Source organism: Anopheles marshallii, chromosome 2 (genome assembly GCF_943734725.1).
Source record: "Anopheles marshallii chromosome 2, idAnoMarsDA_429_01, whole genome shotgun sequence".
NCBI classification, from domain to species: domain Eukaryota; kingdom Metazoa; phylum Arthropoda; class Insecta; order Diptera; family Culicidae; genus Anopheles; species Anopheles marshallii.
In genome coordinates, this window is record NC_071326.1 from 49,820,647 (window position 1) to 49,848,475 (window position 27,829).

At 45.6% G+C, this 27,829-nt stretch overlaps 1 protein-coding gene across 1 annotated transcript; it reads right to left on the minus strand.

Moving 5' to 3' along the window:
* Positions 1-231: 231 nt before the first annotated feature.
* On the minus strand, positions 232-27,829 carry LOC128707684 (uncharacterized protein ZK757.2). The gene is made up of 4 exons (XM_053802642.1): positions 27,769-27,829; positions 23,168-23,278; positions 17,624-17,848; positions 232-1,139 (listed from the first exon to the last, which is right to left on the minus strand). The coding sequence occupies exons 1-4, from the start codon at positions 27,827-27,829 to the stop codon at positions 232-234; spliced, it is 1,305 nt and encodes a 434-aa protein (XP_053658617.1).

The following is a 27,829-nucleotide window of genomic DNA, read 5'->3' on the forward strand; positions in this document are numbered from 1 at the left end:
CTATTTAGTTCACGTCATTTAAAGCAAATGTTAGTAGCAAGCGCACAAGCTTATCCTTTTGAACTGCACTGTATTTACACGATGCCGAAGACGAGACGAACTGTAGCACTGTAACTGCGGGAGAACCACATTCGTATCTCCCATTTGTCCACAGGTGCATTTTTAACGTGCTCGTCTAGCGCACCGATCCTATCTCTTGCGCTTGGACGCTTTATGCCCTTTCCGTACCCATCAGGAACTGTTTGCATTGCGATGATCGTCCAGCGAGTGGCAGGTTGTTGTCGACGGCGTTGATGCCGCAGCTCTCGCTATCGTCGCGGCCACGATTGTCGTCGCCAGACTTGATGGTCGGTGCGGTGGTCCGCTGTAGGAAGATTTCCTCATACCGATCTGTCCGCCCATCGTCGGCGATATGGCAAGTGTCGGCGATGGTGTGGACGACAGCGAGGAGGTGGAACAGCAGGACGATGACGACGACGCGGAAGACAAGCAGGTCGCAAAAATGGGCGACGGAGACGCGGGTGGTGACGTCGGTGTCGTTGGTAGCTTCAGTGTTAACCGTGGGGGCAAAAACCGGCCACCGTTGAATCCGCTACGGTAGCCTGCCGAGGAGGACGACGAGGATGATGAGCTGGACGAGGCGGATGAGGAAGAGCTGGTCACGCTACATCCACTGTCCCGGTTGTTGTTGTTCTTGCAATCGTCGTCGGCATCACCGTCCCCATCCATCGGCGTATCGCGCTCGTCTGCCATGGTGTCTTGGGTTGTAGCAGCGGCAGCCGCACAGCGTAGCTGACGGCGTGTGGCCACCAGCTCCTCCTCGTTGAGCGAGTTGTACTTGGTGCGGTTATCGATGAGAAAGAACGGCGGCTGACTGGGCGGTGGGGCAGCCATCGTCGGTGATGGTGGCGGTGGTTCTAGCTTACCATCCGCTATTAGGTTCTGTTCCAGCTCCAACAGCTGACCCATGAAGTTGAGGTTGGGCGAAATTATTGGGCGGGCTAGCTTCACCAGCTGGTACGCTTCGAGCAGCGACAGGCCCTTGTAGCGCATCACGTATGCGATCGCGATCGTGGCACTGCGGCTAATGCCTGCCTGACAGTGCAGCAATACGGTCGATCCCTTTTTCCGGGCTTCCTCTGCAAGAATGGAACAAGATAGAAAAACAACATTAGCTACTTTGCTATAGTAAATACATCAGCTAAAAGGATCATCATGAAAGCATAAAAGCCGGAAATGGAAGTCACTTGTACGTGAAATTAAAGTTCCTTAAGGAATCGAAAGGATTACACACCCTTCTTCAAATAGGGAATAAAACCGGTGGTGTTTTTCTTTGTGTTGTGTGCTTAGTGGATATCTTATCCTCAGTCAGCTAACATACTCCCTACGGTAACGCAGGGGAAGCTATTTATTGCAGATTTATTCCGTAATCCCAGAGTGCTCTAGGGACACAGTTTTTTTTCGTCCCGACAAGGCGAAGAAAGTGTTTTTGGTTCGTTAGCGTTGAAGCCTCGGTTTTCTCCAGCGGGATGTTGACAAAAATCTTGTTTGCTTTAATTTGAGTGATGTAGAACCGTTCGAAACGATGCGATGCGGTTCTATACCCATTCGGCTGATGTTGCATGAAGCAAGGATCAAAGTGGTGTGCGGTGGTTGCAACGCGTAATAGATGCAACCCCGAAACGCATTTACACCCCCTGGGAGTAGCAGCTGGTTCGAAGGATGTCGGTTCATTTCCCTTTTCCCTATGGGAAACCGTTCACGATCGGAGGGCCGTCGCGTTTGTTGTGTTGGGTGAAAGTATGACTCATACTGTTGCACCGCACAGCCACTGGGTGGCTATCCGAGGGTGCGTCGTGTGCGTCGTCGTGCATGTTGCCTTCCTTCCGCTTTTTTCGGGTTAGTAAAGTCGCTATTTCACGCACGACCGCGCGCACACACCATTGAACGACAAAGGGTGTTGTTGCGTTGGGGACAAGGGGTGAAATGGAATGACCCAAGGCCAGCTTGCCACAACGTAGCAACTGATGATGGAACGTTAGACATGATCTAGCGAACGTAAGAAATGTAGCGTTGTCCTCTTCGATTCTGGTCGTTTTTCGTGGTTAGAATTTTTAAAACCAGAAAAACTAAACACCCCAAAAGAGCACGTAGCACACGTTGTTGTCTCCTTCAAAAGCAACAACGGAAGCATTGTTTGCCATGGCCATTCAGTTGGAAAGAAGAGCGCGCTCGTTGACAGTAGCGTGTCACTGTTATTTTGAGCAGTTTTTTTATAAAGAACTTTCCAACAACGGAAGCGAACTCGCTTCTGATGGGTTTCCGTTCCAGCGTTAGAAAAGTGACAAGTTTTGTCAATGCCTCATTCAACAAAATAAACTAAAAAAAAAAACGGAATCTTGTGCTGCTGAATTGAAGTGCAATTGTTGGTGGCCTTTTTTTTGGGGGGTGTGTTTGGTTTGTGTTTTTTGCTCGCTTTTGTTTCCTTTTCTTTTTATTTCTAGCGCTGTAGCACACTTGACTGGTTACAAATAATGAACCGATTTGGCGGTCCGTGCACGATCGATGACTCAAACACGACCCACTTGGGTCGGTTGTTTCACTACCGGAAGAGCTAAAAGTAGGAATGTGAGAACGGCAAGTTGCACCGTACCCATAAAGCATAAGGGCAGGGTATACTGCTGTTTTTTTCCGATCGTACCGCTTTCTGACGATATAAGTATTTTTTTTAAATTAGGTTTGTTAATATGGCCCCTTTTGGCACTTTGTGTTGCTACTATCGGGGTTACCTTAAAGGAAAGCTAGCCGACCGAACAGAACAACATTGCCGAATATTTTGAATCCATCCATTCCGGCAGTGGCGGGGTTTTATTTCGGGAAGGTGTGAGTCATAGCGTAGTGAGTACGTCCGTTGGTTTGCCACGCGTGCATAATAAAATGCGCCTCGCGACGATCACCACCAACCGGCGGGCCAGCGCAGCGGGGTATTTTAAATCATCAACCCACGCAGACGCAAAGCAAACGGACGTTTGGGGATGAATTTCGATGTGGAAAACGTCCGCTTGACTGCTTTTTGCTGTAAAACTTTTCGTTCTGCTACCCAAAACGCCCAGTAACGCGCGTGTAACCATCATGTTTACATCTTATCCAGCATCTACAGCGGATGCTGTACAATGCACTCCCAGCAATGACGCTCATTACACCAGTTACCGTCGGTGTCCATTAATCAATCACTTCCGGCCATGGAGTATTAAATGTATGGCCACGGGATAAACATCCCGTGAAGCTGTTGAAAACGTTGGGAAAATCCACAGGAACCGTTCACCCCTTTGTTGCGGGAATATTCTCTACCGGTCGAAGAACCATTATCCAAATTAGAGCACTGTTTTAATCACGCCACGAAGCAGCCTGGCAGTAACAAAAAGCGTTCATCCCTTTTGTTCATGATTCTTTCCCCCTAGCATACAGTGCTTAACATGACTATAGCAAAATTTGGGTTTCTCAGAACAATGATGTAACTTATATGGATATCTATACAAAATTTATGAAACTATCTTTGTAGTTGTCCAAGAATCGCCTTGTACAAATCATTTACGTTCAATTTTTAATTGACGCAATCACTAGTCGTAACTGCAGCAAGAGACGATTTAAAATAACAGATTGTAACAATTTTATAAAATATTTATAGTACTTTATAAAATCTTTAACTTTAGGGCGAAATTGAGAGAATAGACTAACATGATCCCTTAACTCTGTTCTGTTCGGTGGTGGTAGAACTGGATAAATTAAAAACGAATCAGAACATTGTGTTCTAGTGACATTTGATCCTTTACATCCCGTCGGGTTTCACCAAACCACCGTATAAATCTCTATTCAATACACAAGGACCGGAAACTGTGGAGGAGATGGAGGAAATCAATGCTTTTTAATCTGCCAGAGAACGGCATGATATCCATTACATAAATAAGGAGAACTGCACTCGGGGTCGTGGCCGATGGCGTGCGTGTGTGTATGTAAGTTTTTTAGTATGTTATCCTTCAAATGCTTCGGTTTGGATGTTAAGATGGTAAGAGCACACAAAAAAACATCGTCTCTACAGCTACGCAGGATGTGTGTGACTCATCCATCCCAGTATCAGCCGTCGCAGGTCCTGTTCATCCCGGACACAGGAGCAACTGCGCACATGATGATGATTCATACTTTCGGCTAGCGCCAGGACCTGCCGCTGACAGCATAATCGCTGAAGTTGATGATGATGTCTGCAAACGAAAGCAGCAACTGATTTGCCGTCTCCCATCCGAACTAACACAGAACAAGTCCTACAAAAGAATATCGATTGTTTTTGCCTTTTACTCGCCTTGTTGCGTTGATGCCGGTGGAGTTGGGTGGGGGAGGGGAACGAATTAGTAACCAATTAATCATCCCCGCTGATCTTTGCCATCGATCTTGTGTAATGTGCATCCGATTCTGACATCATCCGCTGGATTTTAAACGGGTACTGGGGATCGAATTTCTTTCAAAACCATGATCCCACGGATGACATCAGAGACAACACTCACCACCATATCTGTGTGTGCGATGTGTGAATGATGATCGTTGGTGAAGTGTCCTTATGCGTTGCGGTAACGGCAGCCACACACAAAGACACTCGAGGAGCGCGCTCGTTTCCAGCGGAAAGATTTGTTCTTCGAGGGCGTACAGAAAGAAAGTACAATGGAGCCTACGACCTTGTGCTGTCCCTCGGAACCTCTACGAATGAGTTGCGTTAAAGATGAACAGCTCATGACTCATACAATTCGTAAGCGTTTTATCATGGACAAGTTTCTTCCTTTCTGTACAGATACAGATCATTTTACCATTTTGACATTTAATGCAATATTTACTCAAAAACTAATAACGCTAATGCTTGTATTATATGAAAATACACCAGTGAATGAAGCTGCTGATCTTCGTAAAGCACAAACAAGCAGCGGATTGAGGTGTGGAATGGTGTGCTAATTTACTGTGCTTTACTATTTCAACGGACAGCTCTCACTCGATCATTCAAAGAAATTAAAATAAACAAAATATCTCTGACATTAAGCAATAGCATCATATAAAAGCATTTATGGTGCCGGGTTTACCCCATTCAAAAATTGAAATCTTTCGTTTCACGGTTAATGTGCGTTCCCATGTATCGCACCACATTTAAACACATTGATTCGTCGCCGGGCCATGCAAGTGATGGATATTTCCCGACAACCGGCTACCGGGTTTCTGAATGAAGAACCCACGATTCCACGTGTGTCTTTGTGTGTCATTACATGTGCTGATCCGCGGATGTTAATTGGAATCATTTCCCCGTGCCCTGTATTTCTCTCTCTCTCTCTCTCGATACCCAGCCATACAAACCCCGGGGTCGGCGTTGAGTAAACATAGCGTGCACTTTGCTGGATGCTGCTGTTTGTACTTTGAACGAATGCGTACCATCTACCACCACATCCAGCTGCGAGCAAGTTTATTGACAGATCACGGGTCGACGTATGATTCATTCATCGTGGGTTTGAAATTTTCCATTTATTCTACACCATTTGCTGGCTATTATTATTCACCACCGCTCGGATGCGCATCGGATAACCACCAGCCCCCCTATTCATTCCTCCCTGCTCCATTTTAACATTTCGAACTGGTGTTGTTAGAGTTCACGCTCGTGCTAAACGTTGTGGTGGTACACAGAAAGGGGTTTTCCCTACCAGCACCAAGCAATTGCGGACACAAACAGTCCAACCATTCCATTCATGTTGGGAGCGAGGTGTGCGCATCGGGTTCTGCCACAACGTCACGGGGATATTGTAATAAAATGCATTCCTCAAATACTTACACTCATTGCAACACATCCTTTGCAAAACGGGGGAACTGTTGAGTGTCTAGTGGGCCCTCCCCTAAAAGCACACGGCCCAATGTATAGGGCAATAATTTTTCTCTATTAGCAGCAGATGTGAAAGTGGCCTTCGTACATCGCAGCATATTTACACCATGCTCTAAAATGCGACGATTGTGCAAATGTGCTGCAGTCCAGAACCGGGATGGTGGGCAAAGAAATAGAGTAGAAAAATAGGGAGAGTGTTTCTAAGGTGATGTTTGCACCAAAGCCAAGGGAGTTTTTTGAAGGGTGAAGTAGAGTTCTTATCAAAACGGGCCCATTCGCACCCAGAAAGTGATGGCAATCTGGCTGCATTGGAGGGATGTTAGTGATAGTGGCATCCATTTATATCCCAAACACAACACACCAACAGCGAGTAAGCAAAAGGAAGTGCCGGCCTGTATCCACGCTATGAACGAATATCATTAATCTTCCGTCTGTGAAGGGACAATTTGGCACAGGGACGACATCAAACTATTACTCTTTGCTACGCTTATGTTTTGGCATCCAAACGGTCTAATTCAATAAGGACGATTTGCTACGCCACTGTCCATTCCACACTCTGGGGGGACCTTTTAACACCTCACCGATGGTGCTGGATTTTTATTGGACTAATTTGATCCGTGTGGCGGTAGAAGTGCTGAGCCATTTCAATAGCTGGTTTGATTGATTTTACACTTAATTTTTCCGACAATTTTCCGTTGCCGTTGCAAGCAAGACATTGCGCAGTGGTGAGTGTGGTTTCCTGCTTGGTGGAGAATGTGCCTTTCTTGTGCTGCAAAGATTTCACACAAGTTAACCTCACGAGGTCGCAACGTACGCGCGCTGGAATGTGGAAGCTGTTCGTCAACTTTCAAGCCTCGGAGAGCCTCAGTCGTCGTAGCCGAAGCAAACCAGCAAAAGCCATCGAAAAACTGTACGTATTGGTGAGTGAAATCACACCGTTTACCAAACCACTACCACTGCAACAGTGAACCGACGGCGCAACATCCTCTCGTTCCCCACTACCACGAGTCATGCTGAGTCTTTTGGGGCAGCATTGGGGAGCATGTTCGGAGTCGTTTTGTTGTGTGCCGTACGACGCAAACCGGTTGTGTGTGGTGCAATGGCTGTTGTGTTGGAGTTCGTGCGGTGCTACGAGTTCGGCCTTTGCCATGACGTCACGCCATTAGACAAAGGTCATTTGAGGAGATTGGTTTCGTGCAAGAAATCGCGCAAGATGAGTCACACATCGAACCGAGCAGGCTCTAGTGTTCTGCAGTTTTATACGTTGATCAAAAACCATCACAAAAAATGAAGGTGTGTGAATTAGATAGGGATTCGGGCTACGAAATGGCTGCTCCAATCTGAATGCTGTTTGTTAGGACGACGGTTTGGCAATCAGTAGCAGTGTTTAATACTTGTTATTTTTGTTGCATGGCACAGTAATGAGGTATGAGTTCTTAAACCAAAAACCCAAAACTGTATTCTCTATTTTGTGCTTTACTTGAAGGAGCTCTTTCAATTCATGCGGGTAATGCTGCTAGCAGTAACAGCGGGTCGCATATGTAAGCGAAACTGCCTTCCCACCGACCGAATAGCAGCAGAACGGATCGCATTATCGGAAAATGTACTGTAATTGGAAATATTGGTAACAGACGGTTCACGAGGGGGTGTTTATGGCTTTCCGGTTCCATTTTCCTGTACTACGCTGAGTTGCCGAAGCACTCTCAGAGGAGGTTACACAGTTTGGATTGGTCTTTTCCACCCGCCTAAACCAAAGAAGGGTGCTAACATCTGCAGTTGATGGGCAATTGGTTGAGATATTCGTTGGAAACAGTTGCACCATTTCAAGTACAACTCAGTCTTCGTCCTTTACTTACTTCTGCAAGCTGAGAGTGGAAGTGAGAATGGATGAACAAGAACTTGCCAGATGCTGCCACTCCATTTCTGCTGGTTTCAACGAAAATGAAAACTCAACAAGTTAAGCATTTTTATTCAAAAATGTTCTAATCGAGTTGTTATCTGAACCAGATTTCTTCCCTTACAATAGGACCAACTCTCAATAAATTGAAGATCGCAGGACTTCCGGACACAAATGCGATCACAGCCTCAGTAAAATTCAATCACCAAAAATCCCTCGAGCTGCGAAACAAAGCCATTCTCCCCTTCACATTATTTGAGCTTTAGCATCTAATTAACAATTCACTGTTTGCGTCCTGAAATGATTGACACGGAAGTTTACGCTGCGGCATCCCTTCATTTTTGGCGTGTGTTTTTGTTTAACCCTCCCGGGCATATCCTTAGCAGCGGACCGTCCGGCATTGTTCATTCAACCTGAACCCCAAAAAAGCATCAACCATCATCAAAACCGCATCAAACAAATCGCATGAAAACAATTCCATTTCCCCGCGCACGCACGTCGTCATGGTATTAGCGAACCCGATTAGCAGTTGGGAAAGAAAATCGAGCATATAGTCGCCCCTCGTCCATTAAAAACCCAGCACCACCATGTAAGTGCACCCGGAATGAGTCATCGATTCGTTGTGTTCTTACTGCTAGCAGCATCCTTTGCCACTGTTGGGTAGCCTTTTTTCAGTGTCGTGACAGTTTTCGGTCCCCAGCAACATTCGTTTTGTGAGGAGACTGGTCGCCATCAAGTTGTCCAAACTTAAACCGGAGAATATGAAGTCTGTTGTAACGGAACACTTTTTATGATTCTTTAGTTTCCGTTCCGAAGTGAGGTTAGGAAAAAAAAAATGCCATGCAGAGTGAAGTTCAGCACTATATGATGCTGTGCTTCCGGGATACGGTTGGAAGCATCGATTGCTTTTGTTCGTGTAAGGCGTTAATGGGACACGTGCACACGACAACATAAGACGGTTGGGTATTTAGAATGGGACAGTGTTGATGATTACCGATAATGCCCCAGTTGTTTCCCGATGACTCAAAGGAACGACTACGTATTCACGATACGTATTTAGACCATGTTTGCTAAAATCTGCTGTAACATAATCCAAAACATTGCTGGAAACGTTTAATGGAGCATTACATTGCAGAACTTCCTCAGCTGCTGGCAGGAAAAACAGGAACAGGAAGAGATTTCGTTGCGTGTTGTCTCTTACGGGTGCTAATGGGTAAACAATGATGATAAATACGCATATGTGAGGCGCCAGCCACTGCTGACGTGCACAATAAATGCACAGCTCAACAAACTACTCCAATGACGCCACTGGCAACCGATCACTTGCCACTGGAAACAAATCAAGCTCTTCGAGGACATATGTGCACATGGCTCCGTTGTGAGAGATCCTTCCGCGATAACCAACGCTATATAGATTCTCCCACCCGTGTTTGGACATCACTCAAACCTGAGCTCGAGTGCGATGACGTTGGGCAAGTGGGCAATACGGGTACTGCGCCATTAAAGCGCCTTGATGATGACTCGTCGTCAAACAAACCGACGCGAAGTTTGCTTTCGGCTGTGCAGGGTTTTCTTGTGCGAACACGCTGACAGCCTTTGCAAGTTATTCTTACGCCACCAAAACAAGACACAGAAACATGGTTGTTTCCGAGCCAAGGAGTAGTAATTGTGGCTTTATCTACCCGCGTGTTGACATTAGAGTGCATGGCATAATACGATGAGCAACGATAAAGGATTCATTATAGACTGAAACGTTCAACGTACAATCGTTGAAAAGCTTCCATAGAAAATCTAGAGAGCATGCTGCAAATGATGCTCAAGGGTTTGTCAGACTAATTCGTGTATTGGCGTTTGCTTTGGAAGAGCTGTTAATTATTTCAACTATCAAACAGAACATTCTACTTGCCTCACCAGCAGAATGGAATCTTTGTTGTCGTTGCTGTCAGTGTTGCGGAGAGATTAGACAAGAGACAATAAATTTATTTAAGTGGGTAAAGAGCGTCTAAGCATGTGCTACTCAAGCTCCAGTAGGGTGAACGTTGTGTAAACTTCTCATGTGCGAAGACACAGTTGATAGTTCTTATCAACACAACAACAACCGACCATGTGTGAGACGGTTTAAACCACGGTGCCTTGCTATGCTCTATCTCTCTCGCTGTACCGCCGGTTTGTTACAAGTTGCGGACCAAGGCAAGACCTGGTTGGGCTCTATATTTAACACTGATCGTTAAAGGGTTTGTTTCTTCTTATCGCCGTTAATACCGTTCGTACGATAAGTGAACGAAACCACTGAAAATAATATACCTGATATTAGCGGCATTTTGCTATATTACGGCAAGAAATGGAACCTCAAAAAACCAATAGAACCAACCCGCCATTTCATCCCCTATTTCTTGTGCACACACCAACAGCATGCGGTTTCTTCCTTTCCGCATGACTTTTGATCTGGTTGTTATTTCTGTCACACCCAACAAACAACACACCGTTTGGCGTCTTATCGATCAGTAGCTAGCCGCGAACCCAGCAGCAGGGCGGTGGGAAGGTGCCACGACGGTACTTGGGCTATTGAATAACACTTCAAGCTTGCCTGAGCTGAGGAACCAAGTGAGTCATCCCTGCGACCGTAAAGTAACCACATCGATTGCACCAGCCTAGAAGGGTTGCCCAGCTAGATGTGGCAACACGCTGCTCCGCTTTCGTTGCGCCCAAATCCAACAACCAGAGGTTTGTACCACAGGCTTGTGGCGCACGCTCGTGATGGTTTGTGTTTCCTGTCCTCGTCTGCACCCTTGCTGTGGTGGCTGACGTACGACAATACTCTTATCGACGAGACGATTTGACAGTGCTCACAAAATTCAATAGGCCCCGATCCATCATACGACGAAGAGCGTTCACCGCGTTTCTATAGCGCTTTTAATTTAAAGTAATTTCGTTATTAGACTCGCTTATGTACTCCAAAATAGCTCCAAAAATAGTGTTATGACATTTAAAGCATGCAGATATGTCATTGCACAATGTGTGCACCCTTTTTATCGTATCGTAAGATTGTCTAGGACTAGGACATAAGATAGTCTAGGTCTAGGACTCTACATTTTCCTGTGCTTTTGCGCAACTCTCTTACCAGGCAATGCATTGCAAGCCCATAATTACCCGGGATGTTGCATGTTTTATGCTTAACGCATAACTACCACCAATTTTCTAGTAATCTTGTCGGAAGCTTGTCGGAAAGTTTAGCAGAAGTATGCTTTGTTTTACAGAATGTTTTTTTGGGGACAAGACCGGTCCAAAAATTCCATCCCGAAAAATCCTCCGTACGCATCCGGCCTGACTATGGGTAAATAAAGTCAAAGAAAGTCAGAAATGGTAGGGCAGAACCCTTGAGGTTGTTGAACCTACAAAGGAAAGTAGTAGGAAGATTAGTCCTAGCATGTGCTTCTGCACTAATTAAGTTAAGTCCCAGAAAAGATATTTTCTTCATCAGAGGTAAAAGATGAACAAATCCATTCCAATATTCTCAATGAAATTCCCAACAGATAACATTGTACTGTTCCTCCGAATGCCAAAAAGGTCGTCGAAAATGGTTCATTTTGCATATTTAATCCACAGATCCTTTTGGACATAAAATTCCCCTAATAGCTGCTCAACATGCTGGGCAAAACAGCAAATTTAGATAAACTTTAGATAAATATTTAGACAGGCACCAAAGTACGGTGCCACGTTGAAGGGCCATGTTGTGTCGGTGTCGGAACAAAACCGTTTATCATTCGCCAAAAACTCGTGCCGGCCACTCAAGAAGGGTGGACCAAAGACCATCGTCGAGTGCCTCGATAACAGCAACGGCAAAGGGTAGAAAGGTGGCAGGACGGTATAAAAACATACATCAATTTAAAACATCCCTTAACAACACTCGGGCATCCGGAGTAATGAAAACAGGGGGAACGAACGGCTCTGGGAATTAATTCCATCGACCGTCGACTGCCAATTTCTGTCGGATTTTTCCTGTCCGCTGACATCCGCTCGTCTCGGCTATGTGTCCCCTCCGTACTGTGGCTCTGTTTGGGTTTTCACCTCTACAGTGCGCGACCTGTAGCATTAAAATGTCTCACAGTGCGTTACCCTCCACACCACCACCCCCCGCACCCCTTGCATGTATGCGTGTGTGTGTGAGTGTATATGTGGTGCTGCGGTTTATTTACATAATCATTCTACCGGCCAACCGTTTCATGAGCCACTGACTCATCCCCGGATGCATAACGTTTCGGGACACTTTTGGTGTAATCGTTATCGTGCAAACGACGTTTGTTCAGCTGCTACGTTTCCTATTGCTGGTGTCTGGGTACCCTAGTCTTGTTTCAGTGCGAGGGGACTTTGCGTTCGATCCACCACCACTGGGGTAGCATGAAAACATGATTCCGTTCCCATTACAAATCACCAGTTACTGTGCCTAGACACACTACTGATTGATAGGAAATGAGCGAAAAAGATAAAAGCGCGTGGAAGCGTGTGGAATACACCAGATATGAAGCTCTCTTCCCACGTGACATTAAAGGACGTGAATATCGTTTCGCGCTAATCAAACTACACTGTTGCCATCTATTATTATTAGCACCCAATTATAACCCACATATGCAACAAAGCCTTACTACACATCGCACCCGGTCGATAACTGGGGACACATTTAACCTTATCCACCCGGCACCGAAAACAGGGCTGACGGTGCTGGTTTCAAGTACAATCGATAGCAATTGAAAACAGGTACCTACAAACATGTTGGTAGAGGATGAATCATCACCCCGCCGATGGGGTGTATTGCGCGATAGAAGGCCATTCTCGAGGGGCGCGATAGTGATGGTTGTAGGTGTGACCCGGGGATAATGTGGCCCGTATAAAAATAGTGTTGCCAGTTGGTTCGTGCCGGCAGCTGGTCGTTCGGTGTGCGTGATTGGACGGGGCACAGGAAACGCAGGTATGCTTTGTCTAACATTGAGTTATATGATGCTATTTCGGCCAGAAAGGATTAGCGTACCGAATACACCCAGGAACTTAACGAACCGAATGTTTATTACACGCAGATTAGTCGCCTCAAGACCCAAAATGTTTGGAAATAGGGGAATAAAAACGATAACTTATTCACTGCTATCTATTGATATCATACGGCATAATCAATTGCTGAGGCTCCCTCCTGCACGTTCTTGTCCCCTTGTTGACTGGTTAGCTTATTACCATATCGTACCCTACACCAATAGTTGGGCCAATTCCCCTGTTTCAGGTCACAGTTTTCTAATAAGCTGTAAGTCTGACCAAATTAGAACACGTGTCCTCTGGGTCTTAGCTTATCGGAAATATCACCCTGCAAGCGCTTGAAAATAAAACCGCACGTGGCTAGTAAGAAAGGTGAGGATTACTGTTTTATCGACAACGGTCGTCATGTAAATCAGAATGCCGTGGAATGTAGCTAGAGCAAGAACTTACAAAGTTTACCCACAACTGCGCACGCTTCGTATCGTTGTTTTAGTGGCGCAGAAGAAGAAGAACCTTTTTCTGTCCAAACACCGCTACCGTTTAATTGCGTCTAGTCACGGAAGTTGTTCCATTCTATATTCGGGTACAAGTCGTAACCTTCTTGTGCATGGTTTGAATAGTTGCTGGGCCAGTATATTGGGCAGTGCAGTCTAACCAAATCCGAACCATGAGAATTTCTAATAGCGAAGGTACAACACGCAAGCCCCCAATCCTAATCGCAACTCGCACCGAAGAACCTACAACCTATGAGTCATTCAAACCACACATTGCCAGCTAAACAATGTTCCCTGCATACCTTGATGGAAAGAAATGACTGCATTGAGCTCGAATACATCTAAAAAAAAACCCTCCACTCGAACCGTCTCCATTGAGGGGCTTCAGTTGTGATATGCTACAAGGGGAACAATAAACGGATCCCAAAAAATAGCGCGCAGGTGAAATTTGATTCGACTGCTCTAACCTGTTGGGCTACATCGGGGTGTTACTGGAAAATGGGGTCCCAAAATCTTGGCCTTAGTTTCGCACTTTTTTCGCACGCAACGTACCATATTCTAGGGGGTGTACAGCAATGTCGGTCACCGAAAATGCCTTTACAGCAGAGCAAGAACGTACTACAGAGTGACACAAAAGCGATCGCTGGAAAAACTTTGGAAAGATTGGAAACATACCAAAAGAGCTTCTTAATTACAACTGGCGTTCATGTAAAGACACCCATCATCATAGTCAATGGTTCTGCTTTGCCAATTTTTTTTAAATTTTTCTCTTTGATCTTCCATAGCCCCCCCTGCCTCCCCCGCAGTCGGTGCCCACAGTCCCGTGGCCATCGAAGGACGCGAAATCTCGCCCGCGTGGCATTTCTATTTGAAACTTGCCAGCCTGTGTGTTGGCTTCAGTTTACTTTGCGTCATTCACGCTCACCTCCCATACGTCCGCGCGGACCACTGCCTTTGTGCGCCACTACGAAACGGCCGCAATTACGAGCGCTACTTCTCTGCTCCTCCCCTCTACACGCCACGCTCCGAACAAGCCTCCAACGCTCCCTTCCGTTGGCCATGGTCATGTGGCAACGGTTAGCCATGTGTGTGTGTGTGTGAGTGTGGCGGAGCGTGAGTGAAGCGAGCCAGCAGCGTTTCATATCGTGCCATTTAATTGTGTTTAAATACAGCTCGTGACTCATCGCAAACATACCGCAATGCAAGCGAATGGTTAGGGGTGGCGCACCGGCGAGGGTTGAAGCCAATCTCTTCTGGTTCTCGTTCCTCACAGTCATCTCTCACTCGCGCAGCCTATGGTTGCGATCTCTTTCGTAAACAGGCAAGTATACACACGCACACCGTGTTTCGCTATCAGTTTACGAAGCAACAGCGCCATCCCCCCTGCCACCTTATTTTCTCTCACCCTCCCTCCTTCGCGATCCGTGAGATTGCCATATTTACCGAACAACCTTTAACGAGCAAGTGAGAGAGCGATTTGACAGCCGAAGTTACGAAGAGATTTGGTAGTAGTGCTAGTAAACGCCGGCTAGGTGGTAGTATTGTAAGAGCAGGAAGCACGCATACACGGGGCCAATAAATATACTCGACTCGAAGGTACTTAACAATTTCGAAGCAGGTGCACCAAGCAGGGTGCACCTCCTACTACTAGGCAACGAAAGAGTTACTTAACGATGTGCTGCTAAAGCTAAAGGAGTGTTGTGTTGACATTTATCATATCTGTTGCAAGCTACCATTTACTACGTCTTAATCTGTCAAATCTCATTCTTTTAATTCTTCTGTGGCTATCTTTGTTCAGGTTCATGTGGCTTCATTTTCTGACCTCAATCGATTAATCCGACAAGATGACTATTGCCGATTGCATTCCTTTCGGACACGCTGTTTCTATCAGTAGCCTTTGCGCCAAATGTGTTTTAAGTAGTGGAATTTCACCACAAACCCACTTGTCAGTAAGGGGAAGTGGTGACGATAATAACGATGATTATACTGAGAACCATTTCTCCCCAAATGGAGCACAGTACATGGTTTTGTATCGCATGTACTTGAACTCCACGGTACCCTTCCATAAACCACCGCACACAGGCCGCCAACACTGATAAAACTCCCTACACACAGGAAAGGGCAGTCAGGTTTCCTCTCACTTATGCTCACCGCAGAAGATAAGCCCGTAACAAGGCCCGTAACAAATGCCTATGTGGACTTTTTTGTCGGTTCCCAGCTAAACATCAAGATGTACGCTGTTTGGATAACATGTGCGCACGATTTCGATAACCTCAACTTCTGGCTGGTAGCATATCATAAAACACCACATGGGGGGGTTGGTTTTGCTGATATCTCAATAGTCGGTACATTTGACAGACTGAGAACCCACTGAGTTCACTAGACAGATTGTCTGCCGGAAGTTGGAACTACTTTCTCATGCTTTTGGGGGCAGTATAAGTATGGGAAACTAAAACTTCAATACAAATCGACGTGAGTTGGGCCATGTTTCGAAGCATGATTCTGTCTAGAGAAACGTGATGGAGAACTACTGTGCCATCATTTACTCTTAACCAGATTGTTAATAACAGGTTGCGAATTAACGGTAAAAAGGTAGGTTAGCAACTAGGAGTACCGGTTTCAAGCTACCAGTCATAGCGAAAGGCAAAACAGTGGTGGAACCTATGTTTTGTGTGGTACGCGCTCCATTAGATCCTTCCTAGATCACCCCACGGAACGGAAGCCAAATATATTCACACGTTCCGGGTGGCCGTCGCCACCGCAAGGTCGTCCAGAACATAAATACTTCCTTCATCCCTCGCGATGCATAAAGAGTTCACGAGGCAGTGGGATAGGACTGGTGCGGATAGGACGAAAACAAACTGGCCGCTGTCCAACAGCTGGCCAAGGTGGAAAAAGTGTGGCCAAAGTAAATGACACGACATAGTGAATTTATGAATTCGCAACAAATACTACAGCCCAGGATTGCACAGGGAAGGGGATAGAAGCGAAAGAAAACAACAGCAACAACGATCGAACCATTTACTATGGCGGGGATGATGATGATGGTGATGATGATGTTGCTGCTGGTGGTTGATGTCATTGCTATATTTGAACCACAACCACTTCTCGCATGAGCAACGAGCAGCGCACATACAACAGTTGGCAACCGTTCTCTCACCCGTTCAGTCTTTCACTCTTTTACTTGCAGTCATCGATGACGACAAGACGGCAAACCGGAAGCTTGGGACGATTTGCGATGTTTTACATTCGATGTTTCTGTTTTTATGTCTATTCTACTACTTAGTTTCTGAGGCAAGCAGTATTCCAACCCGAAATTGGAGTGATTTGCGATGAAAGGATTGCAAGACACCGTCAGGAGTTCCCTGGCCAGTACACGGAACATTCCGTCCACGTTCTCTCCACGATTGGAAATGGAGATGTAGCTCCCGGTTCTTCAATACCGGCGCATTCCGATGTGTTTAAAATTAAAATCTTACGTATCCTCGTCGATGCGATCATCTACCCCAATGGCAAAACAAAAAAACAAAAACAGAGAGAAAGATGTAAAAAAAATAACATACCCCCCAACCCCCTGCCACCCCAAATAGCACATTGAAGGATTTGCCTAGCTGATGGGTGGGGTTTGGGACTTGGTGCATGAAAATAAACACCCAAATCGTCAAACAGCGCTTTTGCTTTATGTTTTTGCCCACATTCGCGATTTGCGAAGGTGATAAAAAAAAACACAACACAAACCTGACGGGTCATTTTTTTCAGTGTACCGCCCGTTCCTTGCTTTCTTCGCAGTCTTTTTCCAAAGTGCCACCTTCCCGGACGGACGCATGAATTTTAAGATTTGCGCGAACGGGTTTGTTGATGTTGCTTTTTTTTATTCTTAAGTGATATTGCTTACGCTTCGCCGTTGAATCATCAACAATCGTGAAACGCATCTGGGATTCTATCGATGGTAGGTGTGGATCGTACGGATGCGATGAGATCAGAAAGCTGACGAGAGGCGCAACATCGTTAACATTTCATTCAACTCTGCGAACGCACAAACTCCCATACATTACTCGGGAGTTTTTTTCGTGGCCCGAAATCGGCCTTGGATTTAGCGGGTATTGGAACGTGGCCCGTATACATACGAATGCACCTGTCGCAATTATTCGCGTCGCGATGCCGTTATTGTCGATCTTTTAAAAGCACACCTCGACACGTTGTTGGTACCGCCGAAAACAGCTTACCAAGTTGATTCGCTTTCCGTTACTGGGTGTGCCATATATTTACACATTTTCGCACAGGATGCAAACTGAAACTCACCGATAAAGTCGAAGGCTTCCTGGAAGTACTGCTTGATGTTTTGGTGCGGCGTGTCGCTGGCCGGTATCTGTTTGTACTTGAGGCCCGGTTTCATCTGGCCACTTGGTTGCTGGCAGGTGACATTCAGCACACAGTTTGCACCGACAGTTGACGGATCGATTGCGTCTCGACCATTGCCAAGCAGCAGATGCGGAAAAACGTGCGATGCAGGATGCGACTCGATGTCTGTAAGGTGAGAACAGAAGGAAATATAACAGTATTATTCATTCACAATATGCAATATGGCCTGGTTGTTCCTCAAGAAAGCAAAACAAAAATGGAGCAATAAAGAATTTGAAGCGTCAATCGATATTGAACGAATGTAACTCTGCCATGCTTGTAAACAGTACAAATTTAAACATTCTTCACACCTCGCACATATTTATACGAAGATCATTCTCGCCAGCAGCTTTGGAATAGAAAGAGTCACGCAAAAGAAGACAAACAAATCGTGACTCACACTTTGGTCTCGTAATTGGCGTCCGATCGTCAATTTGCAAATAAGGATGAATTTTTTTTTAGCGGATTGTTTTATATATGTTATGTAAACTCTAAAAAACAAAGCATTTTTCATTGGCGGTTTTCCTTTAGACAAACTATACTTATCGCTTTGTACTGGTGCGAATGAAGTTAAGTTCAGGCGGTCAGGTTTTACGAGATTGAATGAACTCGATCGGTGGTTTTCCTTTTTTTTTCTAGCGCAACGAATTCGTTATCATTAGCCGCTCGGCGCAAATCGGTTTTCTGTGTCCCATTCATAAACGGACATACTGCCGCGCCGCGCCATTTGCTTCGAAGCATAAAAATAGCTGACGGGAGGCTTTCGGCGGTATCCAATGTTGACGGCTGGGAACAGTTACATGTTCGTGCTCGTCGGCACAACCGGAATAAATTTGTCCAACCGGGTGCACACACATCTGCTAAACCCCGCGGCCGATCGCAACCCACCAAAAGCGAGCGGGGTTGCGCGAGCAATCGGGAAGTGCGTAGTCTGCGGTTCAATTAAAGTTCAATGATATGCCTACCCCTGGCGGCACTCACTCAGCTACGGCACACAAACTATTGTACACCCATCGGAGTTTTATTGGACACTCTAGTAAGGGTTTGTGTTTTTTTTTATTCGGTTGCAGTGTGGTGGGAACCAGGGAGTCGCTAAATTGAATGTGCAGACAGATATTCCCGTGGAGGGTATTGATAGATAAATCGACTGAAGAATTAGCCAAGTGGCACTGATCGAGGATGCCAATTGGTTACTGTTTTAAATTGAATCCATCTCCATCTATTAATGGCAACATCTGTTACAAACTTGCACTCGTGTACGATTACCTTCATTTATAATGCACCGACGACACTCCAAAGGAATGCAACCATCTGGTGCGTAAGCGTCGAGGAATTTTGTAGGATTTGGACTTCTTAAGATGGTGTCATTTCGCAGCAGACATGACGATGGAACACGACTGCTACAACACATGTTGTACCCGAATTGTAGACAAATTAGGATCGCAGCGCTTACACGCGTTTGCTGATTTGACAAGGGCGCTATTAATATCAACCGGCGGAGGAACCGCTGCCAGCGTGGTCAGACACCGGTCAACGTGCATTGTGGAGGACGTTTCTCCATCATTCAAATTACTCCTATGCTTTGACTTGCTGGTGTGTGTTTTGGTGGAACGTTTATAGTTTGCATTCAAAATCCCTACCAGGCAGCACGAACACATCGTGGCGTGGGTTGCAAGCAGCGAAAAGCCCGTTGGAGAAATACATTCCAGCGACCCAGCAACAAACTCAACGACTCCGAGAAAAACAACACCAAAATCAAGCTACATCTCACAGCCCAATGCATTCAAATGCATACCACTGCTAAAAGGTGCAATGTGTCTGTGTGTGGGTGCGTTAGTTCCCCAAGCAACACATTCCGAAATCCATTATTCCCGTTGGGCAAAAGAGGGTTGTCCCACGGTTGTGTTGAAACATAAACGCGAAAAACACACCAAGGATCAAGGAGTCTGTTGCAGAAAGATGGCTTAGTCTTTGCAGGCTATATTAACCGCCGGCCTCAACAAAAATATACAACAGCCCTCTCGTTTCCACACTAGAACGAGGAGCTCGAAAGGGTTTCGTCGGTGCGAGAGAACCCGTTGGCGACTTTGGGAGACACCTTTGCCGACCTGAATGTTGGGTGTGTTACTTGGCGCGGGACGAACGGCGAGTGACGCGAAAAGTTGTCCGACCGGCCTTGAAACCGGATACGGAGCGACCGTTGATTTTCTGGATGCCTGTATCTTGTCGTCATGCTCGCAGCATAAGCCGAACGCTCAGCTTCTATTCGTTGCTTTGGTTGCTTTTTTTTCTTCTCGCTGCTGCTTCTCAACCAACGGTCGCTTTCTCGCTTCTTCTTCCTCGCGGTACGGTGCGTGCGTGTGTATGGTTTGTGGTTGTGTTGCAAATGCTCACACCACACGTACACCCCACACACAGACAGGCGTGTCGGTGCATTCAACAGGTGAAATCCATTCCATAGAAGGGTGAATTTCCTTCACGGACACGCACCACACCTTGGAGACTGCGTTAATGCGCTTCTGTAACGGTCGGAAGATGCGATGCAAAGAACGCACATTCACTTCCGTACCCGTTCAAACGGTAGCTATGAAAAGTCTCTGCCTCGGGTCCGGTAGGTAGCACGTCGTTCGTTACCCGTGGTTTGTTGCCACGCTCGCTAATTACCTCTTGGTGTGCGTATATTTTTAGCAAAGCGGTCTAATTTTGTACATCATTTCCCGGACCACCGACCGCGATGCTGCGCCTGCTGCGGATGGTTGCAAACATTTTCCAAGATCGGGCGCGGAAATCTTCCACCGACGGACGCCACTGATTGCGTGACACACTGTTGTTTTCCTTCGCTCTCGCGCGGCGGCTTAGAATTCTTCTGCCTTCGGCTGCGCAAAGTCAAATCCGCGTTGTTATTCGCAGATTTTACCACAAAACTTTCGTGGTGATGTCATACGGCCGTGTCTTAGCGCGACGCTCCAGTGCCAAAGTGTCACATTTGTAGTTGTGCGTTTTTCGAGTGTTTCGGTCTTTCGACCGGAAAAGTTTTAGCATCCTCTAAAAACGGTCAAGACGATCGACAACGACCACCGACGCAAAACGTTCGGTACAAAACAAGCAAGGAAGGAAACGTAGTACACCCCGAAGAAGCGAAAAAAAAATAACAAACGTTAAAATATCAGTTGATGATGATGGTGTTTCCGTTTCGGGCATACTAGTTAGCTCATCTTTTCACCCCTTCCTTCTACGCTTTGCGGTTTTGCTACAACAAAAAACAAACAAACAACACTAAAAAAACGCACACGCAAAAAAGGAAACGTGGTTAAAATAAATAAATTAATACAAAAAGTATACTTTGCACAATTGGTCCTCGGCTTTTTCGTGCTGGTGAGTCACACACAGCGGATCTGGCCGTTGAGCGGCGCAAAGCATTCGCTTCAAAAAAATGTCAAAAGACCCACCCGACTGTTGTTCTACCCCCTTTCAGAGGACCACCGCCACATTCTGATTGTGGTTTATAAATAAAAATAAACAGCAAATAAAAAAAATGGAAACCCAGCGAGACCACACCGTCCATCTGGTTCATGCGTTCGCGCGTTGATGAGACCACCATCATCATCGGTCAGATCATTCCGGCGCATTGGTGGGTATGTAGCCCGGTTCCGTACACGCAATCCATCAATTGGATAATCGTACCTACACAGGCTAAGAGATGCACAGCCCGGTTGCTTATCAGCATAAGCAAACACCACGTATGCTGGTGTCCTTTGCTTGTCACAGCACATGATTGGAGCAATTTCGACATTCAGCGCTCAGCGTCCAATTGCTGTACGTTACGCAACGGCTAGCGCCTGCAGAGTAAAACGTTACCATCATCACACTATCGTTTATGGTCTGTTTACCCCGGTCCGAAATTAACTTGGACGCGAAAATGGAGGTAAGAACTACGCCGTTTCGGAAGCGTACAGCCCCGCTCAGAAGCAGCTAGGCGAGGATAAGATTACGAAACCCATGCAAATCATCTACGCTAACGTCATCAGCGAGCTAAAGAGCAGAGCGGGTCAACGCAAAACAAATCTCCCAAGACACGCAGGTCGATCTTACGAGGGCGAAAGGCCATCTCTAGCCCGTTATCTACAACATTATCCGTGTGTCCATACATTCAAAAGCGACAATGGTGTAAACAGCGAAGAACACCAACAAATACGACAGCATATTTTCACGTGTTGTTTTGACATGACACTCGGTTGGGGCTGGAGATGACGACTCCCATGAACCGTCACTTGACGTCATAACGAAAACACAAACGAAACACCAACAATCGCTGACGTTTTTTGCCAGATTACAAGTGTCAAATGGTTTGCGGAACTAATGGACTCCCGTTGCTTCGTATGCGTTAGCATTTCTATGCCTGCGTTGTTACATCTTCACGTCATCGCTGAAAGGCTTTTTTGAACACTGATCCGTTTAATCCGGCCTTTGGATCAATGTTTACATGAATGCTGATTTTCGTCTTTTGAGCACTGCAATCTCATATCTACCATTAATTACACTTTGTTTACCCACCCTTAACTAAAGAACTTGGGCGAACGGCTCCTCCATCAGATGGGATTTGATACACGGTCTTCCCGTGCGAAGATCAGTGCCCTCTATCGTGAAGCTATCGGGCCACCAGTAAGCTGAAGCGTTTAATGAATGATAAAACACATCGCACTGCTTATGCCAACTAGTGTTGGGCGGATCGGATCGGATTCTGAGATCACTCCTTCATCGGATCAATCCGGATCCATTCCTTAATCCAGGATCCTCTGTATTGGAATCCCAAACATTCCTTTTGGATCCGTATATGTCATGACGAAAATCCGGGATCGAAATCCAAAACAAAAGTCCGGTTTCGGAGGATTTGTCATGATGGGAATCCGAGGAATCTAAAACATGGTTTTGTATGCAAATCGTTCGGGATTTGTGATGGTAAGGACGTGGTAATGGGATTCATATTATTTATTATAAATGGAATTATTACGTATAAATTCGGGTGCATCAAGATTTTGTTATTTTATTATTTTTTTTTCTTCTGCTTTTGTTGGTTTATAGAGACATTGCGTCTTTTAGCTGCATACGTCTACTGTGCTTTGAAATATACATTTCGCCATAATTTACTGTGCATTTTAATGGTGAAATGGTGAAATTGTCAGCATGTTCAGCAATACATCTTCTCTTGGTTGTACAGAAATATATTCTGGTGGATCTGGATCGGTCGGATCGAATCCCTAATGGGAACGATTTTTCCCATCACTAATGCCAACGCATTTATGCGTTGAATGAAGCATCACGAAAGATATGATGTAGATGATTGTTGGGAGTTTGTGTTTAACATCATTAGGAAACGACCCATTCATTGAAGCTCAACCATTTTACTCAATGAGATACTGTACAAAATTTATTGTTGAAACTTACCATATGATACTGCAGGACTAGAACAGCTACGCGCCAGTGGTACCCGGGTGCTGGAAGCGATCGATGAATCATCGCAACTATCTTTGTGCCGTTTGTGTTGCCCATGGATGGCTGCCGATTGTCGAGAATGAAATTAAAACACAAAAGAACAAATGGGAAGATGAAACAAAACGGAAGCAAAACAAACCACGAAAGCGAAAGTTTGCCGGTAGCCGTAAGTGAGGGGATTTTTAATCTTCTCTCTCCCGCTGGTGATGATTTCAATGCTATTACTTGCCGATCAACTGTGTTTGTTTGTCTTGCAGTGCGCTGCGGTAAATGAACGGAACACTTCGAACGTGATCGGTAAAGCATGAAGCTAATACTCTTTAATTCTTCTTTACAGATACCTTTTGGAAAAAAGTCATTTGCTTCTGGTTAGTGTCAATACAATCATCAAGGCATTGGAAAATGTCTAGCATATACAACACTACACAACATAAAATTCTTATCTACATGAAAACCTATACCACATGCGCTGTAAGCGATCGGTTCACGATAAAGCGCACTCTTGCGTGAAACCTTTAAAGGTCGTTCAAATGCCGACAGGAAGTGGAAACTGGGGTGAGCTACGGGGACTCCAACTTGGCACGCTGAAGGGAGACAGCTTCTGTAGGAGATCGATCGAACTAGTGTCACCACAAAAAAAACATCCACAACAACCGTTGAGGGCTTTGGTATGCGTTCCTTTGGGCTGATAGTCCGACAAATCGTGACTTCAAACCGAGGCAATGCTTGGTTTTGTTCAGTTTTTTCAACGTTCTTCGTAACAGATGGTTGATCAAAGCTAACTGTATTTTGTAACTATTCTCCTGGAGATTGATTTCCTCTGAAGAAATGGATATTGATTAGAAAAGAGCAACATATCAATGATGAAAGCGATCCATTCGCATTCGAATAAAACATGCAAAGAATAATGCCCCATATGGATGCTTGTCGGGAGCGTTCGGCGTAAACCGAAGCCATGACTCATGACGCCGAAACCAAACTTTAATGTCTAGATCGTGAAGCAATTTCACGCCGCAACCTCTCTTTCTTCAACATCACCACTGCCCGCTTGGAAAGGGCAGGTACATGACGTAAACAATCGACAGAATCGGCAAGGGTTGCATTGCCGCGGAGGTGCGCATATGCGGAGGTCAAAGTGTGATGCCCGGAAAGTGATCTTGCCCGCGCACGAATGAGATGAAACGGACCCAGGCTGGTCTACGCGCGCTACGAAGGCAGGCACTGTAGACAGCTGAAAATAAATTCTCTTTATTGCTACACTTCGTTTCATCATTAGCAAATCGGGCGTAAATCAGCTTGATTTATGTGCGAAACAGTAAAGCGGATCAGCTTTCTGATTCATTCCCAGCCCATGCCCGCACTGTCCACCGAAGCAACATATATGTACCACGCCGTCTTCGGGCCGCGTACCGAATCAAATAGCACAGTGCGCAGATGGAAAGTCTCGATCGGAAAAGTTGTTAGCTACCAGTTACCACATCAATTAGAGCACCCTTGGTCCCCTTTGGTGCATGATCGTGCGTCCTTGCCTTTGCGTGCTGGGAATGAAGATGGATTTAGTACTAAAAATAGTACGCCAAATGTCCCACACCGCCCGCATCATGCCTTACAAACCGATTCATGATCGTCGTGTGAAGCTGCGGCCCAGAAGGTAGAACAAGATACGTTCACCACAGACGGCACGGCTCGGCTGGGGCCGAAAGCATACGTACACGGTACCACCGGCCGTCGTATAGCTTTCTCTCCGGATCTCCTCCGAGCCGCGAGCACGGACACAACAGACTGGCAGCGGTGTATAATGCGGATGCGGATTATTTTCATCCCGCTTCTTACTCATACGTGTCAACTCGCTGCCTTCATGCTTCGGCAGATCGGTTCTTCTTCGCGCGTTAGGTTGGCAGTAGATTATTCCTTTCCGCCGTGGATCAAGACTATGCTGCTGCAAAGTGCACGCGAACTCGGTGCTCTGTTTCTTTTCTGTTTTCCTCCCCCGCTTCCACCTTCCTGCCCTGTTTCTATGTACAAATTTTAAGCATGCCACCTCTGGCGTTCGGCCAACGGACGATGAGTCATCTTCGAAATCGAAATTGGCCAGGGGGGTTTTCTTGAATAGCGCAACGCTATTCGCGGCTATTTCTGGCCATCAAAAAATGCGCCTCCTCTCTTTCGCTCTCACGACCCTGCACAGTGGGAGGGCCCCCTGTTTTCCGCCACCGATCAGCTGGTGTTGTATGCTACCCCGCTGCTTTGGTTTGACCGTCACTCGTCCGGCTCTCGCAGCAAACTGCGGAAATGAAACGCTAGACAACGGTTCGGGAGACAGATGTATCACGAAGAAGCAACCGTAGGAGGTAACCACAAAAATGTACTTCATTATCTTGTAGCGAAAAGGACAAAAAAAAGGGTTTCAATGCATGTAATCGTTGACAAATCACGTAAGTTGATTGTTGAACGTTTAAAAGCCAAACAAATTAGCGCTCGGAATATCTTTCGCCAGCTCTGCGAGATAATGATTGGCTATGACTATTGGCGTTACTTATGTGCTGCGATCCGATTATGCTTGATCGAGCATTCGGGGCGACGAGACCCCAAAACAATGCACACGTCCCCTCCTCACCGATAAGCCTCACACCCGCACGTGACGAAACGCATGAAAAGAAACTATTTTTGGGGCCACTCAAATCACTCTTTAGTGGAATGTTTTCCTCTCGCATGGGTGTAGAAGCAAAGGTGGAATTACTGGCCGTAAATAGTTACTACCACACCAGTTCTCTGCTTCTTCTGCTAGCGAGCTAAATGCGATTGATGCACGATTTTTTGTCGGTTGTTTGTACCGCATCATCATTCACCGCATTTTCTTCCATCCGTCTCAGGCAACGGCCAGAAAAAGCAAAAAAAGAAAAAAAACTATGCCGCGTACTTCAAGCTTATTCTTTATCCATCCATTTCATCTTCACGATCGAGACCATGTCGCAGTGATGATTCATTGCGGTTGTCGGTGGAATGCCAAACTTATTTGCGCTCGACATGCCATGTATTAAAAACCGACAACCTTCTCGCTGCGGTCGAGGACGCATGTACGCGCGCTAAAGTTTGGTGACGTTTTGCTGTTTCGTTTACGCCTACGTTTTGTCCACCTCAGGCACCTGGCTAAACTTGGAAGCTTTTTATACTCTCTGTTCTGGTTCAGTCGAACAAGCTGAATGCGCCAAATTTAGTCGGAAAAGTTAGCTAAGTATTGTTACTTATTGGAATTTAAACAATAAACTTTTACGCTGAAACCCACGGACTGTGTTTTTGGAGGTTTTATAACAGAGTTGAACATTTTTTTCTTTTTTAAATAGTATAGAAAGCCGTCATTAGGATTTTATAAATAAATGATAAATAATGTATATATTGGTATTGTTGTGCATTATCCAAACTATTCCTAACTTTTCCAGTGAAAAGCAAAAGTAATCATCATATCAGCATCTGTGACGGCTGCACGTTGGCCGTCGAGTGTGTGGTTGAACCTCACCCTCGATTCTTCAATAGCGAAGGGAAAACAATATCGCTTGGGGTCGATCGGTAAGTATCACGTGTGTGTATGTGTGTTCGCAGAAAACGCACATGCAGACGCTTCCGTTCCAGAATATGCATAACGATCCTACCCATTATGGCACGTTTCATAATTCTCGGAAACAGCAATTCTCAGAGCTGTCGATGAGGTTATTTTCTTCGCGAATCAGTCATCATGTTGACTGGTTTCAGAGAATCCCAGAGAATAACCAGCTGGATTACTTCGACCATTGCAGCTGAAGCAATCTTGATGTGAGCTTTATGATTACTAACGAGAGATCTTTGAGAGATCTGCTACTATTAACCACTTTTAACTACTGCACATAAGTAGAAAGAAGAGTCGAGAGATGGAAACATTTTAGCGGTTTAAAGTACTAAACGCGCTATCTATTGCCAACAGTGAATTCATCTGATGTCAGCCAAATGGTATAGTGGGTGTGGTGCCAATTATCACAAGACAGGACTAACACCAAATCCCATTCAAGATATATGGGTAAATAATGTCAAGAAATGTCAAAAATTTCAGACTAAGATCCCTCTGAGGGACGTAACAACAAAAAGAAGAAACGATTTCAATGGTTAATTATTATCCATCTCTGTGGAGATGATCTTTTCTACATAAAAAATCAAGATGTGGCTTGTTGTCAGATTATATTTGAACCAATGGCTTTTGGTGTAAATTAACTTATAAAGTAAAGACTGTCCTTCAAAGTTCAACCTGTGAATAACTTGCTTCCTACTAATTCGCACAAATTTGTTCCCAAAATATACTCTGGCATTAGCCGTTATACACGTAAACAGGTTTGATTGTGCTAAATTAATGACCTCGCTAATCATCAATCAATGTTGACGTGTGCTTACAAGAAAAAAAATAGAATCATTAGGAAGTTCCGCGAATTTTCTGTACTCCGGCTGGGTATGTTGAGATAAAGGCGATTGGCCCCGGTTGTTTGTTTCGATATGCGTAGTATGGACCGTAAGTAGCGGTATCTTACCGTGTTTGTCTGTCGGCATGAACCTAAGCATCAGGCAGGGCGCTTTATGTTTCATCCTCAT

Bases quoted from the DNA above. Each gene is read 5' to 3' on its own strand.
- LOC128707684 (XM_053802642.1), bottom strand. From the start codon at position 27,829: ATGAGGATGAAACATAAAGCGCCCTGCCTGATGCTTAGGTTCATGCCG. The intron at 17,849-23,167 runs GTAAGTTTCAAC...CTCACCTTACAG, and splicing joins TAGTCCTGCAGTATCATATG to ACATCGAGTCGCATCCTGCA. The intron at 1,140-17,623 runs GTGAGTTTCAGT...CCATTCTTGCAG, and splicing joins GGAAGCCTTCGACTTTATCG to AGGAAGCCCGGAAAAAGGGA.